Here is a 17,600-nt window from a genome sequence, read left to right on the forward strand (position 1 = left end):
GCCAATGCAATCGCAGGGACGGCGGAACTGGGGGGGCTGAGGGGGCTTTAGCCCTCCCACTTTTTGTGAACTTTTAATACATTTTCACTAAACTCAGCCCCCCTTCCCCCACCCACCTTGCCATACAATGTCACTATTGAGCCCCCCCAATCAAAAAACAGCTCCGCCGTCCCTGAATCGCTAGTTAGTGCAGAACCATAGCACATTCAAATTGGTCGCCATATTTCGATTCCGTGTAAAATATCAATAATGATAACAATCATAAAAATCATGATGTTGTTAACAATAATAATAATGTTTATTGAACAACAACAAATATAGCTTAATTTCCTGGATTAAGTTCGTCTTTTAGTAAAGTATATTCGCCATTTCTTGACTCCGAATCATCTTCACACTTCTTCGTAGTGCAGTGCATAGCATTACAGTTGTTCACAAGAACGAACAGAGACAGATCTACAATACTCACAATCCCAAGGAGCAGAAATGTATAGGGACAGCCAATAAGACTGACGATAAGTCCACCAATAATGCCACCCCCTCCATTTCCGAGGCCAAAATACACCCCACCCAGTATACCCTGCATCGTAGTGGTTGCCCCTGGAATCAGCCCTACGAATACTACCCCAGCAGACCATACTGCTGCGTTTGTTACCCCATGAAGAATCTCCAAAGGCAGTATGAACCAGCTGTTAGTGATAAACGCATATCCAAAGAAACGGATGGCATAACTTACTAATCCTGCGTACAGAACTCGGTGATGGCCAAAGAATAGAATCAAATTCCCTGAAATACAGTACATGAAAACCTCAGAGAGGCACTGTAGTCCTATAATGGAACTAAATAAAAATTGTGTCCCACCAATGTCTTGTAAATGCCAAAATAGGAATGTCTGGATTATTCCTGTCGCACAGCCGCAGAAGAGCATGGTTAAAATAAAGTAGATATAAGTACAGTCACAGAAAACGCTGCTGAAACCCTTGAAAAAACTTTCCCCTTTATGTTTGGCGTCGTCGAACTCAAAAAGAAATCCAAGAAGAAGAGCTATCCCCATTAGAATGGCGAAGGAGTAGAAACAAGGCATGTAGTCAACGTTAAGTGGATTATTGCAGTTGTTTAGTTCTTGGATTGTGCTGATACAAGCACCGATGACAAATGCTCCAGTTCCCCAACCAAATGATCCCCACAATCGTTGTTTGCCGTAATCTTCTCTTCTTTCGCCTGGAAGAGAAAAAAAAAAAAAAAAAAAAAAAGATATTAGAGAACAGGCTTTTCAATGTCAATCAATACTCTTAGTTATAGATGGATGGAAGGGCTCGACCAATTACATCAATCTCTCAAGAGGTGTACTCTAGTTGATGGCCTTTTTGAAACTATATACGAAGCAAAACAACTCCTTGGTAAGAACATGCTGGGAATTTTATGCTAAAATTTTAGCAATTCCTCCCCCCTTCCTGATAACATCAATACGCACAGACTTTCCCGTCAAACTGATTTGCACACTGACCAGGGTTTTTTGAGGCGTTACAAACAAGTAAACAAAAACTGTTGATCATTTTTTGTTATGGCAATTAGCTTTGATCTAGCTATATTGTTTGTACCGGAATATCCTTGGATGAAACTAAACAAAATCAATCATGTTTTTATGGCAATTAAAGTTTAAAAATTTTCATAATTTTTAAAATTTGGACAATTTGGATAAAAATTGAAATAAAAAATGACAGAATGAAAGTGCCCTTGTATATTTATTATCTTACCAAGTTGTTGAAGTGTGGCAATGTCACCTAGAGTAGATGAAGGTGATGACAGCAGATTCCCCACAGCTGTGATCACAAAGAGCACAGTAAACATATGATTATTCTGATTCTTCTGCCATTCGTTTGAATCTTGAGTTCCCTTATAATTCATAATGGTGTCCAAAGGCCAGGGATAGTGGCCTTGCATGTTGAGATAATCAAAGATTCTCTCTAACTGTTCTCGGGTGAATATTGATGATATTTCACTGGTGTTGAAGACATCGCTTGAGTTGGTACGTAACTCAGCAATAGACAAAATTTTAGATGCAAACTCACTTTTGAATTTATCTGATTTGCGAAGTTTGTGGATTAACTTTTTTAAATATCCATAGGTGTTCATTCTATTTTTCATTCCATCTTTTTTCTTCTCCGCCTCCAACGTTACACTTCTTCTAACATCTGTGCGGTTCCTAACGAGAAACGAATTATTTTCCATATTGTTGCTTTGTCCTCTCTCAAAATTTTCATTTAGTAATTTATTATTCCGGCCGTAACTAGGCAACATTCGACGCTTGATAACTTTTTGGATCTCTTGAGGTACCTTATTATGAGTTTCCAAACTTGAAACTGAAAAACTTGTGTTTTCAGAATTTCTTTTTGTAGTGGGTTGGATTCGATGTGGAGTGATGGGAGATTGTGTCCGTCTGTTTTTTGCGATCAGATCGTTCAGTATATCTTCAGCTAAGCTCATAGAACTATTGTCTTGACAGAATCCCACATGGAAAACCGGTGACACGAGTGATATAGAATAATATGCTACTAACCAAGCTACGAGGGAGAATATAAAAATGATTTTACTCTTCTTATAAAAGTCTGCAATTACGCCCCACATTGGAATGGCTACCATCTTGATGAGAGGACCGATTCCCAGTAATATTCCAGTTTGCTTGGCAGACAGCCAGAGCTGTTTATAAAACACGGATAAAAATGGTATCAGAGAGCCAATCCCCGCGTAGAAAAAAAAGAAAAATGCCTTGTAGATAAGCATTCTAGTATTGACACTCGTACAGCATTGACGTTTTGAATCATTGTCACTTGAATCATCTTTTGTCCTTTGCCAGTTCTGTTTCCCATGGGTGTGTTTATCCGATTCTTGCACATTATTTCCACCAGTAAATAGCCCATTTTCTTCTGTAAATATTTGGTTCGTATTTTCGTCGTGTTCTGGTTTGCCCAATACTTTTTCAAAGCAACTAACTCTTTCAGTTTTATGAGATGAACTGAAATCTTCACTGTGATGGACATCCATGTTTTCTCATCATCCGGTACGAAGATGTACCTACTGGTCTTATGATCTTATTTACATGGTCTATTCCAACAGGTACCATCTGCTACCATGGTGACCAAAGTACCTTGTTGACTTGTTAATTATAATAATTGATTCTGGTAGAAAAACCCCAATTAAGTTTGTCTTTTTATTTTCTGTCGTTTAAAAATCTAGCTTTATTTTCGATTCCCTTGTCTTCTTTACCTTCTTGGGTTTAAGATTTAGGGAATTTCTCATTCATGGTGAATTGTTCGTTGGGATTTTGCTTATCTTTTGGGAAAAATCAAGGTTTCAAAGTCTTTCCTGCCAATGTTTTTAAGTTCATCTTTAATTCATGGTTCCGACTACCCTTAGTTACCGTTGCTATGTTCCACAAGCTTAACAAACTAGCTAGAATATTTTCGAATTTAAAACTCTGAACGCAGAAATTTGATTACATATTGTTTTTATAGTTTATTGTCCCGCAAAGAGAATAAAAGATTCTCTGGTAACCCTCTAATGCTCTTTAAAACTGATACTGTGTAGTTGTTTGTGGGACAAGATTTTTAATTCCACTGGGAAAACTGATGCAATAGTGATTGATTCTCCTATTTACACCTAGGACTAATTAAACCTTTTTAGCCTTAACTTTAGTTTTAATTTCCATAAAATTTATCGCCTTGAAATGCAAACAAAATTTTAGTTTGTTTTAAAGAATCTGAGGCTTGAATAATGTTACTTAATTGGTTTACTAGCTTCATTCATCGAACGAAAAAGGATAACAAATGTGGGTTTCTATTCCAGGGTATTTCGACTTCTTTTATACACCAGAATTCCAAACCATATTTGTAAGATATATATAGATAAACCTTTATTGATATGAGGCTCCCATCTTGAATTATGGGATGCCCGAGGGCCGGGGTAGGGGAGGAGGGAGATGGGGGCATTACATTTTCAAATAATTTGAAGTCTTGCTGATGTATAGGATATATAAACCTGACAGCTGTGATTGAGTCTATAGACTTAGTCTATAGACTTTCCAATAGTTGGCCCCTTGACATCCCATTATTTCTTAAGGTGACTGCCTACTTTTGGAAATTGATTTAAGCTTTTCTTAAAACTTCGATTTTCCGAATTGAAATTTAATGCTGATTCCAAATCTGGAAAGAAAAATAGGGTCATAAAGTCGAACAAAAATCCCTACAAAAATCTATTTTTTCACGTGTTCCTCATTTAAACTTTTCCTAAAATGTTGATATAACCTAGATTTTTAGGAGTTTTTTCGAATGAATTATCAAAAAATATAGAGTCCCGTGTAAAATGTGAGGATTTTGCCCTGTTGAAGCTCAAAACGCGTATGGTTCTTCAATAAGATCTTGTAGATTTTTCAGCGGTTTTTAAGCGCGTGCACATCGTGACCTCAAATCGAACGTTCACGGTAGGCAGCCACCTTAATTAAAACAATAGAATTCGAGATGGCCGGCGCATCGGTGAAAAGGTTGATGTGAATGGCACGCCAGTTTTAAGACATGGATCAAGTTCTTTCAGGAATCGACTTGTTTACTCAGTATATAATTAAAAAAATCGAGGGCCACAAGTTAATCAGTAACCAAAATTACTGTCACGTGTCACCCTTATTGAATAAACTCTTCAATCAATCAATCAATATACAAAAATAGAAACGGGGGAGAAGATGAGAAGTTTAGATTCGACTCTTGTAGAAGTAAAACAGATCTTTTGCTAATGATTTGTAGCAAATATAGGTATCCTATAACACTATACGAGACATCTTCAAGGATCAATCACCACGCTCGCTCATAGACCCTTAGCTGACCTTTGCAGGAGAAAACGTCTTTGGGGGAGGGAATGGGGATGGTAATCAAACCGTAAAGAATTAGTCACTTTTGACACGAGCAATTCGTTCAAGCATAAGTTGGGACATCTGGGACTTAATATGTATAATATATTCTGTCGTTTGTTAACTAGAGTTTATCTTTCACGCCATTTTTTAAAGAAAGTTTGAAAAATATTGGATAAAGCCCCCGTCCCCGCCCCCACCCCCACCCCTGACAGATAACAATCTGGGTCATGCCACTTTCACATTTTCTAAGAACTGAAACTGTATGAGCTGCCATTTGAAAACTGAAAGAGCTCACTTGAAATACTCTGTGAAAAATCGAAAGCAGTGGCAAAGGAAGGTCTCTCGAAAAAGCAACATTTACTGGTAAGTTTTTTGTCAAAACTGCGTACAACGTTTGAGTGCTTTTTAAGGGGTAGATCAGTAGTCAAAGCTAAAACAGTTAGTGGGGAAAACCACTTTGGAATATGTCTAGAAATTGCTCATAGTTGAATAATTGTAGTTTACGTGAGACGATCGGTTGTGTACAACGCTTCCAAGAAAAACTGGCAAAAAAGTTCGTAGGACTGCACAGATTGATTTGAAACGATTTCCTAGCATAAGAACAGGGGCGGTAAGGGGGGAATTTGGCGCACAAATCGTGACTAATAAACACACAGTAAACCTTGATCCCCGCATTTTACAAACACTTAAACTACTCAAGCGGTAAAATACCCAAACTGCCATGCTCAATCACTTCAATTGAAATTGTTTTAATGCTTTATAGACCTCGTCCTCATGAAGGAAAACACAATAACAGATCGAAAAATTGATATTTTAGCTCGAAAAATAAAATTCGCGTGTCACGACACACATGCTATTCACGATGCTGATTTCGTTATCTTTAATTTTTCACGCGTCAAAGAATCCAACTGTTGATCACATAAAACCGCGTTTATACCGCCCTTTGCTACGAGTACGAGCATTCAAAAACTAAACGGGTCTTAAGCTGAGATCCGTTATTACCATTTGCAAGGCAAACCGTAAAGCGTGACGCGCCACACTTCCTTTTTTTTTTTTTTAGTTTCAAATTCCTTTTGTGAAACTTTATAGTTGGATGTCAATGGCACCAACTATAAAGTTTCACACGGAAAGCTTGCAAGTTTGCGTTGCAAACGTCTGAAATGTAAACATAAAGAAACAAGTTTGTCAAGCACAGTAAATTCCAACGTAGTCAATAAACCGATTCCACTATTCCAAACTAAATCGAACTTCCATTGGTTTCAAATTCCCCATTATATTTTATTTTTCGCTCCATGATTAATTCTTGCTATAAGAGCTGGAGTCTAGCTTTTATAACTGAATTTGGCAGTTGCAAAAGTTTTTGAAATCAAACACCACTTTGAATTTTAATAAACTAGTAATTGCACTTACAACGATTGACTTCTTGCACTAAATTCCTACTCTTGGGGTCAAAAAAAATCGATCCTCCTGAAGAGAACGGAAGTATTTTGTCTTCCCTCAAACTTTATAGCCGGTGTTGTATCATTTTGCAGTGGTGTTGCACACCTGTTCTGCTAGCAAAGGTTTATTTCCTCTTTCACTTTCGTTGCCAAGTACTTTTGTAGTTGCATACATTCATTGTATATAGATAGATGGAAACTATTTTCTAAGGGAAACCAACTTTCTCTAGATTTAATTTGTGTCATTTATTTTCTATTTTCTCCACAGCGCGAAAAAAAAAAAAAAAGGATTTCCGAAACGGAAATTTAATCGGAAATTTGGTAGTCAAAAATTTACGTCGAGTTTACGGAGACGGAAATCCTTTTTTCAATAGATTTCCGTCATGTGTAAACGACAGATAGTAGCGGTTTTCCATTCAAGACATGGTCTTCATCGATTTATATTGCTATATTAATCGTTCCGAGGTTGAAGAAACTGAAAAACTGAGAAAAGTTGGCATTGCAGTAGCTTTAAGCCGAATTCAGGGAAAGCAATAGAAGCCATCTTAGACAACCCCATAATGCACTGCAATGCCAACTTGACCCAGTTTTTTCATCAACCTCTCAATGGTATTGGGTTGCAACAACGTGATACAGATCTAGAGTTCGCAGAATGCCTCTTTGCCTCACTGGCATTGCAAACCTCTTTAAACTAGCTTCAATTTTTTTTCTCAACACATTTTATATAGGGCTGTTCTTAATGCATTACCATTATTTTACAAATGTTTTATCCTGCAAAACATTCTGTAAAAAATTTGAATTTAACAAACAATTGTTTGTGAAATTTCAAAGGTTCTGAAATGTGGCAAATAATTGGTCTCTTGTTGATGGTACATTATGGAATGGCATGCGACCGTTCTGTGGGTCCGTCAGGAGTCGTACAGTGCATTCTGCTACCAAGATACAACTATCAGTACCAATGGGCAACATGCCTGACTGATACATACATCAAGCAAAAAAGCTCCCAACAGCACCGCTGCAGTGATTGGTCTGCAACTTATTGCTGGTACCAGTGTATGCTTGAAGTCAATGACAAAAACAACGGCCCCGTAACAAACGACTGTTCCTGTAGTCCCAGCCAAACTACCGTCTATCCGCCAATATCCCCTACAACTTCTCTGCCAGCAGAATGCTACAGTCCGTCCGGGAAATCGTGTGACTGGTACCGCAATTGTTTGGAAAGAAAGTACCCTTGCGAGCCCACAACCAATGCCTATGCAATAGCATATGCCGAGAAGTTTTGTCGACTTTACGATGAACACCAAAGCTGGTTTACTGAAAAGGGACAAAATTGGATAGATGGTGTTCGTAAGTGTCTTCAGGTATCTTTAGTACCCTTACTGCGTCCATGGAGTAAGCCAACGTGCAAGGAAATAAGAGACCGGGCTTTTGTATCCCATACACCATGTTACTTGAATCCTGACAAAGATGCGCCATCCATCTGTGATCTTGAATGTGGAGAATACTTTAAGATCTTCTTCGTCATCAAAGGAGCGTTCTCGGATTACGATACTGCATGGGAATCCATGAAAGGGATGTGGAACATTGGAAACGAGTGTGGTTTAAAGTGTTCCAAAACATGGCTACGAGAAAAGGGTAAAGAAATCGTGAAGATTACCAGAGTAACCATCCAAAAATTTCAGCGACGACAACGACGTTCTTCAGATCCCCTCCCCGAAGCAGATGCAAGAAGCAGATTCGCCTACCAACTTGGTTCAGCCATTGCTATCTCAATGTCATGGAACATGGATATCATGGACTGGCTTTCCTATCCTGGCAACACCATAGCTGGAAAAAATTCCAGCAGTTTCGACATCTTCATAGTACTTGCTGACAAAAAGGGCCTTGGGATCGTTAACAACACTAAAGTACCAATAGACCTGAACGATAATGTCCAAGCTTTCGCTGTTGCTATTAAACAGGGCAAGCTGCCATTACAAGTTGACGGTTTCAATGTATGGCTCAAGTCTATTGCTTCTTGCTCTGATAAGTCTTGTGAGCAAGCCCAAACGCTAGCAGTTTCAGACAGGCCCCCTCACTGGAATAATGGTACAGCAAAGACGTCAAAGAGTCCTATTGAAGCCCTAACGCTGGCAGTTTCAGACAAGCCCCCTCACTGGAATAATGGTGCAGCAAAGGTGTCAAAGAGTCTCCTGAAGGTGCTTGGCTTCGCTGTTATTTCATTCCTATTCAATAACAATCGCTAAGTACGAAAATGATGCTAGCATGCTATCTGCTTTTAAAAGCTATTTGGATGATTGAAAAAATTAAATAAGCTGGCACACTCTATGTTAATCCCGCAATCATCTTGTTTAGTTTATTAAGCTATAAAAATATGTAGAGGTCGTATATGGGTTGACCTTACTGCTTAGGCTAGTGTCTTTGTATTAGTGTTGCCTTGGAAGAAAGACTTGTCTGATCATCAATGTCGAACATCCTGTCTTCATCACCAAAGTCTAGATCTAGAGTAGTTAACTAGATGGCATGCATCACTAAGAAGCTAGAGTGATAACTTTTATTATAATCAAATGGATTCTCAAAAAGTCTCGTATATATTCAACTTAAAGGAACAATAGCAAGTAGCTCAGTCATACGCTGAAAGCAAATGTAAAACTAGTGGCATCATGATTGTATTTTGTGCATGGCTTAACATTCACTGGTTTTGACACTATCAATAAAGTTAAGACACAAAGCTTTATCAATTTGACTGTGATTTTGAATCGCATCAGTGCAAATTAAGAATTTATTTTTTGACATTAATTTTATTTTTTTAGATTAAGCAATAAGTACACTGTAACCTATGATAGAACTAAATAAGAATGGTTCACCATTGTTTTGTAAGTGTCAAAATTAGTTAAATAGGAATGTTTGGGTTATACTTGTCGCACAGCCGCAGAAGAGCATGGTTAAAATAAAGTAGATATAAGTACAGACACAGAGAACGCTGCTGAAACCCTTGAAAAAACTTTCCCCTTCATGTTTGGCGTCGTCGAACTCAAAAAGAAACCCAATAAGAATAGCTATCCCCATTAGAATGGCAAAGGAGTAGAAACAAGGCAGTTGTTAAGTTCTTGGATTGTGCTGATACAAGCAACAATGACAAATGCTCCAACTGCCCAACCAAATGATCCCCACAGTCATCGTTTGCCACGCCTGTAAGAGAAAAATATCGAAAATAAGATATCAGAGAGCAGGCTTTTCAATGTCAATCAATATTCTCAGTCATAGATGGATCGACCAATTACATCAATATCTCAGTAGGTGCACCTAGTGGTTGGCCTTTTTGAAACTGTATACGAAACAAAACAAGACCCTGCTGGCAGGGTACACTGGGATACCTGGGTGACCTGGAGGACCTGGTTTCAACATGCATTGAAGGTTTAGTTGGTTGAGTTTCTGAAAATACTGATAAAGTATTTCGTGACGTCTCGAAGTAATGATAAACCAGACCCTGGTTGGGACGGTTTACTGATATCAGACTCTCTAAGAATCTAAAGGAGGAGTAAAAATAAGTTGTAAAATTTCGAACAACAGTGTTAAAAGCCGTTTATAGGCAGAGCTTTTATGCCATACTCATCAAACTCATCGAATAACTCCATCTTGAACTCCAATTCCAGTTCCGGGATCCGGATTTTGGCATATGTAATTAGCTTGTTGTTCAACTGCGTTTGAAAGCATGCAAATTCCCACGGCTCGCTTTAAAATCAAAATGCTTCATTTACTGGCGTAACAACAGGCTAATATTTGCTCAAGACATCTCTCATAATTGCTTTATATTTTATAATTTTATAATTTATCAATATTTCTTAATGAATCACCATTCTTTGAAGAAAATTAACGAGATCATAACGCTTCGAACGGCAAACCCTAGAATGTGCGTATTGCTATGCTGTACCTTATGTTCCTTTGTGAGTAGACTTTGAAGCCAAAACAGTTAATGTAAATAAATAAATAAATATAGGCTATCAGACTATATTGTCAAGTTCAAGAGCTGAGAATAACGAGTCATGTTGAATGAATTTTACTATCGCTTATTGTAATTCTGACTCTTGAAACCCTGTTCTCCTCATCGATCTTTGCTTGTTCGTGCACGAAATACGAGGCGTTACAAAGCAATAAACAAAAACTTTTCAGTATTTTTGTTATTGCATTTAGCTTTGATCTAGCCATCGGTTGTACCGGAATATCCTGTGTTATACATTTTGTATTTTTTTCTACCCTTGCATTCACAACATGTTCTATAATTATCGCTAACCGATATACTTCTTTGGACTGCAATAATTGATAAAGATCTAGAGTTCACAAAACCCTTCTTAGTCTCACTGCGTATTGCAAACCTTCAAACCTTAATTAGGCTCGACTGGATTTTCTTTGTGGCGCATCTTCAAAGTTTGAACGGGAAATGCGTTTAAAACGCCCGTTATTATTCGTCGTATTTTCCATGTTCGTCTACAAAAAGCAGGCATACGCACTTAACGCCAGTTAGGGACGCCAGGGACATATGATGAGAGAACACCTTACGAGCGAACATTTACGAGTGACCAACTTATCGTGAACCATTTATCGAGAAAAATCTATCTATCTATACAAATAGCGAAACAATTTATAAATCTTATCCAAACTGTGACCTTTAATACAAAGGACTCAACTGCTGAATTTCCACACGGCTTTGCTGATAAACGAAGAAAAAGAAATACTGTATACGTATAAGCGAAGGCGTAAACACACCGGATGTGACTCACAATGTGCTGTATTCTAATCTGATTTCTAATCGTTGCGAAAATATATGGATTATCTTATTGATTCTTATTACAATGTTTTTTACGCTGAAAATTCATTGCTTTGCTATCTTGATGATAATAACTGCTTATTACTTTACTAGCTAGCCAGGGGCGTAGCGAGAGGACCTAGGAGCTGGCGGGGCACTGACCCAAAAAAAAAAGTACTCCTCCCCCCATAAAACAAATAAACGAATAAACGCGCAAACAAAAAAGAAACAAATTCGTATTGGTATAAACTGATTTGTACAGCGGAATTTCCTAGGTTGCAATAATCTATTTTCCTCTTTCGTTTTGGTTTAATATGTTTTGTTTTTTTGTTTTTTGTTTTTTTCGAAAAAGTTGTTTAAAAATTTGGGGGGGCACGTGCCCCCCCCCCCCCCCCCCTCGCTACGCTACTGTAGCTAGCTTATGTAATTATTAACTTCAGTATGTCATGCATTGACGTTTACGTTCACAATGTTAATATTATTTCATCGTTTAGTGACTGTGATATCTTACAGAAAACTAATAATTTGACTGTATATGTATGTAATGATGTAGAAGTGACAATAAGCATTACAAAAAACACCAGATCTCGTTATTCCCAGTATGTTTATTATAATTATAGACATGTTAAGTCAAGTTCTATGTAGTAGAATGTTTACACGTGATCGTGAACCTAGTTGATCAAGATGTGCATTATTATGCTAATCAATTATTTCATAATTTCAGTTTAAATAATTACATAACACCACAAGAGTTACCAACAACAGTTGATGATTGTGGAGTAGAGGTAGCTTTAGGTCTACATAATGGTACTATAGACGGGGTATTATCTATTGCAAACTAAATGACCAGATTTTTGTCTGGGGTGGCCGGGTAGTAATCAAACGGCGGTTATTCACGCACTTATGCGCCTAATCTCAGTCTTCGCACATTCCACACTACCAAAGTTTTCTTTCATGATGCCCGAGTTCACGCAGGTATGCGTCTAGTTTCAAATAAATTATTATGACATGTCTCGAGATACATTTAAGTTCCACAGTTCGCACAGCAGCTCTAACAACCGACACAAGTATATTTGTGCGTTTACACAGGCGATTTTTCCGGCGATTTGCAGCTACGATTCTTGCTGAAAAATCGCTGAAAAATCGCACTAAATTCACTTGACTTTGGATCATATTCTGACGCCATTCCATGTTCGAATAGAGTACAGACCATAGAAAAGGGATCTCGATTTACTTAATCGGCCGCCGTATCGGTAAAAAGGTAATGACCCAAAGCTAGAAATTTAATGCTCGTATGTAAAAATTGTCATGCCAGTTGTCGTGGATGAACCAAGTTTTCCAGAAATTGATTTGTTGACTCAATATATGCAAGCGATTGAAACACGTACAGCAGGGAGGTTGAGAAGTGTAGATTCGACTTCTTGACTCAGTATATACAAAAGATTGAAACAGAGGAAGGGGGTTGAGAAGTTTAGATTCGACTTCTTTTGAAATAAAACGCTTGATATTTTGCTAAATATTTGAAATAAATATAAAGATATTATAAGGTATCCTAACACAATAAACGACATCTTTAAGGATAATCAATCACCAGTTATAGACCCGTGGCTACGGAGGAAATTTAAACTTTGGAGTAGGGAAGAAGAATGGTAATTTTAAAAATCGTAAAGAATTGGTCGACACGTTTGAGACTCGACGAACAAATCAAGCGGTTCTTGCGATAGATTGTTAATATGTATAACATATTCTGGCGCTTTTACTAGAGATTATCTTTCACATCATATTCTTTAGGAAGCTTTAAAAATATAGGATACACGGTTGGGTGGCTGGACTCCGCCTAAAAACTCCAACTCCCACCCCCTGCGGGTCCTACTGTTCCGTGTTCCGTATTTCCGAGTGTTTTCTAGTGCACCTCAATTTGGAGGACATGATAATAGGTTTTCAATTCTTTTGAGATTGGAATTCTTTTGTCTGGTCCTCCAAATTGAGCTGCTTTGACGTCACATGCAAGATGTCAATTAAGACCATAACAGTTAAAGCTCTCACTTGAAACACTCCCTGAAAATTCGCATTGAAACAGCTGCAAAGAAAAATCTCTTAAAAAGGCAAAAATTCACTGGTAAGTCTTTTATCGAATATGCTGACAACGTTTGAAGGGGTCGGCTTTTTAAGGGATAGATCATTTGTCAAAGCTATAGCTATAGGAAAAAATATCTCAAGATATCTCGTACATCAATAAATGTATTTTATTTTACAAGAGGCGATCGGTTGTTCACACAAGCTTCCAAGAAAACTGGCAAAAAAATGTTTTCGCCGGACTGAACAGATTGATTGCATTTCCTAGCACTGAGACCACGAGAACGGATTCAAAAACTAGCTCTAAAGGGCTGAGCTGAGATTCGTTAAACTCGAGGGAAGTCAATATACTCGAGATTCCATTATATCAAACTCATCGTGGAACCTCCATTGCTTCACACTCACTTGGTTTCAAACTCACGATACTATCATTTTCCAGTGGAATATAATCAAATTCTTGTATTATCCTATATATATATATATGTATATATATTTAATTATAGAGCTAGGGGTCTATAGGTGTATTATTTTGAAGTGATGTTGTACAGATGTTCTGCCAGCAAAGGTTTATTTCCTCTTTCATTTTCGCTGATGAGTCCTTTTGTAGTTGCATAGATCATGGTACATCCAATATCGATAGATCTATTTTGGAAGGGACGCTAACAGGAAAAAGTAAAAGAAACCAATGTTATCACAGAAGCTGTGTCATACATTTTGTATTTTTTCTAGCCTTGCATTGACAAATGACATGGTCTCTAACCTATATACTTCACTGGACTGCAATAATTGATACAGATCTAGAGTTCACAAAATTCTTCTTTGTCTCACTCGTATTGCAAACCTCAGTCAAACCTTGAGGTGGCTCGACTGGGTTATGTTTGTGGCGTAATAATAATAATAATAATAATAATAATAATAATAATAATAATAATAATGATAATAATAATGATAATAATAATAATAATAATCTTGATAAGTAAGGATTTTGATATTAATAAGAAACGATGCAGACAGTAATTTACGACGTTTCGAGGTCATGCTGACCTCATTATCAAGTGTGTTTAATGGAACTAAATCAAGATTTAATGAAGGAAACGGCTGTCATACTTAGAATTGGGATACAAATGTTTACGGAATTGAGATTATTATTTGAGGCTATACAGGTATTTCAATCAACTTGAAACTTTAGGGTATGTTACTGCGTTATATGTAGTAATTGATCTCGAAGTTTAAAAAAAGTTAATCATCGGATTATTGAGTTTTACCGTTTTTTTGTAAAGATAAGTATAATATTTGACAAGAAACCAAAAGGCACAAATGCTTTTCCCAAGTCCGGTAAAAAATGTTTCGGTCACATGCACTAATCGTATTGGATCCTTTACGTTTTTGCTCCAAAAAAGTTCCTATGGGAATTATTTCGGAACGCTTCCATACAAATCGTCGAAACCTGTTAACTTGAAGACGATCATGTGAGCTTTTAAATACTTTTAACGATCTGATTTCGCCGAAGTGGAATGTATAAAAAAAAAAAAGACATTACCTCACTGTATTGCTATGGTAACTCCGATCGTGATAAATTGTATATCATGTGAAACTTGAATTTATTTGAGACATGTTATTACACTTTATTTGAAATTAGCTTATTGGCAGCGACGCATTTCCCACTTAAACTTCGCAGGTGAGCCCCAAACAAAACCCAGTCGAGTCACCTTAAAATTTCATCCGTATCCTGAATCTGTCTCTGGACTGATCAAAGTCAGGGCGGATGTTGACTGAATCTTGTCGTTTGCTTACTGTTCCCAAAGTATTTTATTACGAGCGCTGTTCATTATCCATCACCATTTTTCACCAAACGATATATCAGGCAAAACAGTGAGTAAAAAACATAAACTTTTTACAATATTTTATGAAATGTTAGGTTCTGAAATGTGGCAAATAATTGGTCTCTTGTTGATGGTACATTATGGAATGGCATGCGATCGTTATCTGGGTCCGTCAGGAGTTGTACAGTGCATTCTGCTACCAAGATACAACTATCAGTACCAATGGGCAACATGCCTGACTGATACATACATCAAGCAAAAAAGCTCCCAACAGCACCGCTGCAGTGATTGGTCTGCAACTTATTGCTGGTACCAGTGTATGCTTGAAGTCAATGACAAAAACAACGGCCCCGTGACAAACGACTGTTCCTGTAGTCCCAGCCAAACTACCATCTATCCGCCAATATCCCCTACAACTTCTCTGCCAGCAGAATGCTACAGTCCGTCCGGGAAATCGTGTGACTGGTACCGCAATTGTTTGGAAAGAAAGTACCCTTGCGAGCCCACCACCAATGCCTATGCAATAGCATATGCCGAGAAGTTTTGTCGACTTTACGATGAACACCAAAGCTGGTTTACTGAAAAGGGACAAAATTGGATAGATGGTGTTCGTAAGTGTCTTCAGGTATCTTTAGTACCCTTACTGCGTCCATGGAGTAAGCCAACGTGCAAGGAAATAAGAGACCGGGCTTTTGCATCCCATACACCATGTTACTTGAATCCTGACAAAGATGCGCCATCCATCTGTGATCTTGAATGTGGAGAATACTTTAAGATCTTCTTCGTCATCAAAGGAGCGTTCTCGGATTACGATACTGCATGGGAATCCATGAAAGGGATGTGGAACATTGGAAACGAGTGTGGTTTAAAGTGTTCCAAAACTTGGCTACGAGAAAAGGGTAAAGAAATCGTGAAGATTACCAGAGTAAACATCCAAAAATTTCAGCGACGACAACGACGTTCTTCTTATCCCCTCCCCGAAGCAGATGCAAGGAGCAGGTTCGCCTACCGACTTGGTTCAGCCATTGCTAGCTCAATGTCATGGAACAAGGATATAATGGACTGGCTTTCCTACCCTAGTAACACCACAGCTGGCAACAATCCCAGCAGTTTCGACATCTTCATAGTACTTGCTGATAAAAGGGCCCTTGGGATCGTTAATAACACTAAAGTTCCAGTAGGCCTGAACGATACCGTCCAAGATCTCGCTGTGGCTATTAAACAAGGCAAACTGCCATTACAAGTTGACGGTTCCCATGTATGGCTCAAGTCTATCGCTTCTTGTTCTGATCAGTCTTGTGAGCAAGCCCTAACGCTGGCAGTTTCAGACAAGCCCCCTCACTGGAATAATGGTGCAGCAAAGGTGTCAAAGAGTCTCCTGAAGGTGCTTGGCCTCGCTGTTATTTCATTCCTACTCATGAACAATCGCTAAGTACAAAAATGATACTAGTATGTAATCTGCTTTTAAAAGCTATTTTGATGATTGAAAAAATCAAATAAGCTAGCACTGTATATGTAAATCTTGCAGTTATTTTTCAATAGTTTATTAACCTAAAAAAATATGTAGTGGTCGTATACAGGTTGACCCGACTACTTAGGCTAATGTCTTTGTATTAGTGTTGCCTTGGAAGAAAGACTTGTCTAATGCCAAAGTCTAGCTCTTGAGTAGTTAACTAGATCGCATCACTAAGAAGCTACTAGAGTGATAACTTTTACTATAATCAAATGGATTCTCAAAAAGTCTTGTATATATTCAACTTAAAGGAACAATAGCAAGTAGCTCAGTCATACGCTGAAAACAAATGTAAAACTAGTGGCATCATGATTGTATTTTGTGCATGGCTTAACATTCACTGGTTTTGACACTATCAATAAAGTTAAGACACAAAGCTTCACTATTTGCAATTATAATTTTGAGGAAGTATTGGCCTCGTTTTGAATGTGATTTTGAATCGCACCAGTGCAAATTAAGAATTTATTTTTTGACATCAATTTTATAATTTTCCTAGATTAAGTAATGAGTTCTTTCTTTAGTAACGCATATTCCCAAATTTCGTGACCTGGAATCATCTTTGCCGTTTTTTCTCGTAAATGTTAGAGAGGCACTGTAGACCTATGTTGGAGCTAAATAAAAATGGCTCACCATTGTTTTGTAAGTGTCAAACCCGGGGGAGGGGGGGCACTCTCCTATATTTGCTATACTGGTATGTGCCGCCAACCGCCCTATAGGGTATGGTTTTTCGGCTTTTGGGTCTGGTGTAGGGTATCACTTTTTGACATTTGGTGTGGGATAGGTTATCATTTTTGTCTGGGATAGGGTTACGATTTGGTCGTTTTAGTCTGGGATAGGGTTAACGATTTGGTCGTTTTTGTCTGGCGAATAGGCTACGCTTTGTGCCTGCACAAAAACAATAAAAACGTTAGTAAATATTGATTGCAATCTATTGACTAACCGCGTTTAGTCTGGGATAAGGTGTACAATTCTTAGTTATAGTCTGGGGTAGGGTGGTAGTACTTAGCTTTGGTCTAGTCATCGTTTGTACCGGAATATCCTC

At 37.9% G+C, this 17,600-nt stretch overlaps 3 protein-coding genes across 3 annotated transcripts; 2 read left to right on the forward strand and 1 right to left on the reverse strand.

Annotated features, from left to right (window-relative positions):
* Positions 1-322: 322 nt before the first annotated feature.
* Positions 323-3,042, reverse strand: LOC116303352 (major facilitator superfamily domain-containing protein 6-like). The gene is made up of 2 exons (XM_031712881.2): positions 1,755-3,042; positions 323-1,218 (listed from the first exon to the last, which is right to left on the reverse strand). The coding sequence occupies exons 1-2, from the start codon at positions 3,040-3,042 to the stop codon at positions 323-325; spliced, it is 2,184 nt and encodes a 727-aa protein (XP_031568741.2).
* Positions 3,043-5,152: 2,110 nt separating this feature from the next.
* Positions 5,153-9,076, forward strand: LOC116303354 (uncharacterized). The gene is made up of 2 exons (XM_089027773.1): positions 5,153-5,263; positions 7,171-9,076. The coding sequence occupies exon 2, from the start codon at positions 7,179-7,181 to the stop codon at positions 8,583-8,585; it is 1,407 nt and encodes a 468-aa protein (XP_088883899.1). The 5' UTR covers positions 5,153-5,263; positions 7,171-7,178; the 3' UTR covers positions 8,586-9,076.
* Positions 9,077-13,044: 3,968 nt separating this feature from the next.
* On the forward strand, positions 13,045-16,940 carry LOC116303355 (uncharacterized). Its single transcript, XM_089027775.1, has 2 exons — positions 13,045-13,265; positions 15,141-16,940. Exon 2 carries the CDS (start codon positions 15,149-15,151, stop codon positions 16,475-16,477), a length of 1,329 nt encoding a protein of 442 aa, XP_088883901.1. The 5' UTR covers positions 13,045-13,265; positions 15,141-15,148; the 3' UTR covers positions 16,478-16,940.
* The last annotated feature ends 660 nt before the right edge of the window (positions 16,941-17,600 follow it).

This window comes from Actinia tenebrosa, unplaced genomic scaffold (assembly GCF_029948245.1).
Source record: "Actinia tenebrosa isolate PJP-AT-01 unplaced genomic scaffold, QUT_ActTen_1.0 PGA_scaffold11__36_contigs__length_13525064, whole genome shotgun sequence".
NCBI classification, from domain to species: domain Eukaryota; kingdom Metazoa; phylum Cnidaria; class Anthozoa; order Actiniaria; family Actiniidae; genus Actinia; species Actinia tenebrosa.

Coding starts and splice junctions, on each gene's coding strand:
- LOC116303352 (XM_031712881.2), bottom strand. CDS start 3,042: ATGGATGTCCATCACAGTGAAGATTTCAGTTCATCTCATAAAACTGAA. Junction 1,219..1,754: donor TGCCACACTTCAACAACTTG/GTAAGATAATAA, acceptor TTTCTCTTCCAG/GCGAAAGAAGAGAAGATTAC.
- LOC116303354 (XM_089027773.1), top strand. CDS start 7,179: ATGTGGCAAATAATTGGTCTCTTGTTGATGGTACATTATGGAATGGCA.
- LOC116303355 (XM_089027775.1), top strand. CDS start 15,149: ATGTGGCAAATAATTGGTCTCTTGTTGATGGTACATTATGGAATGGCA.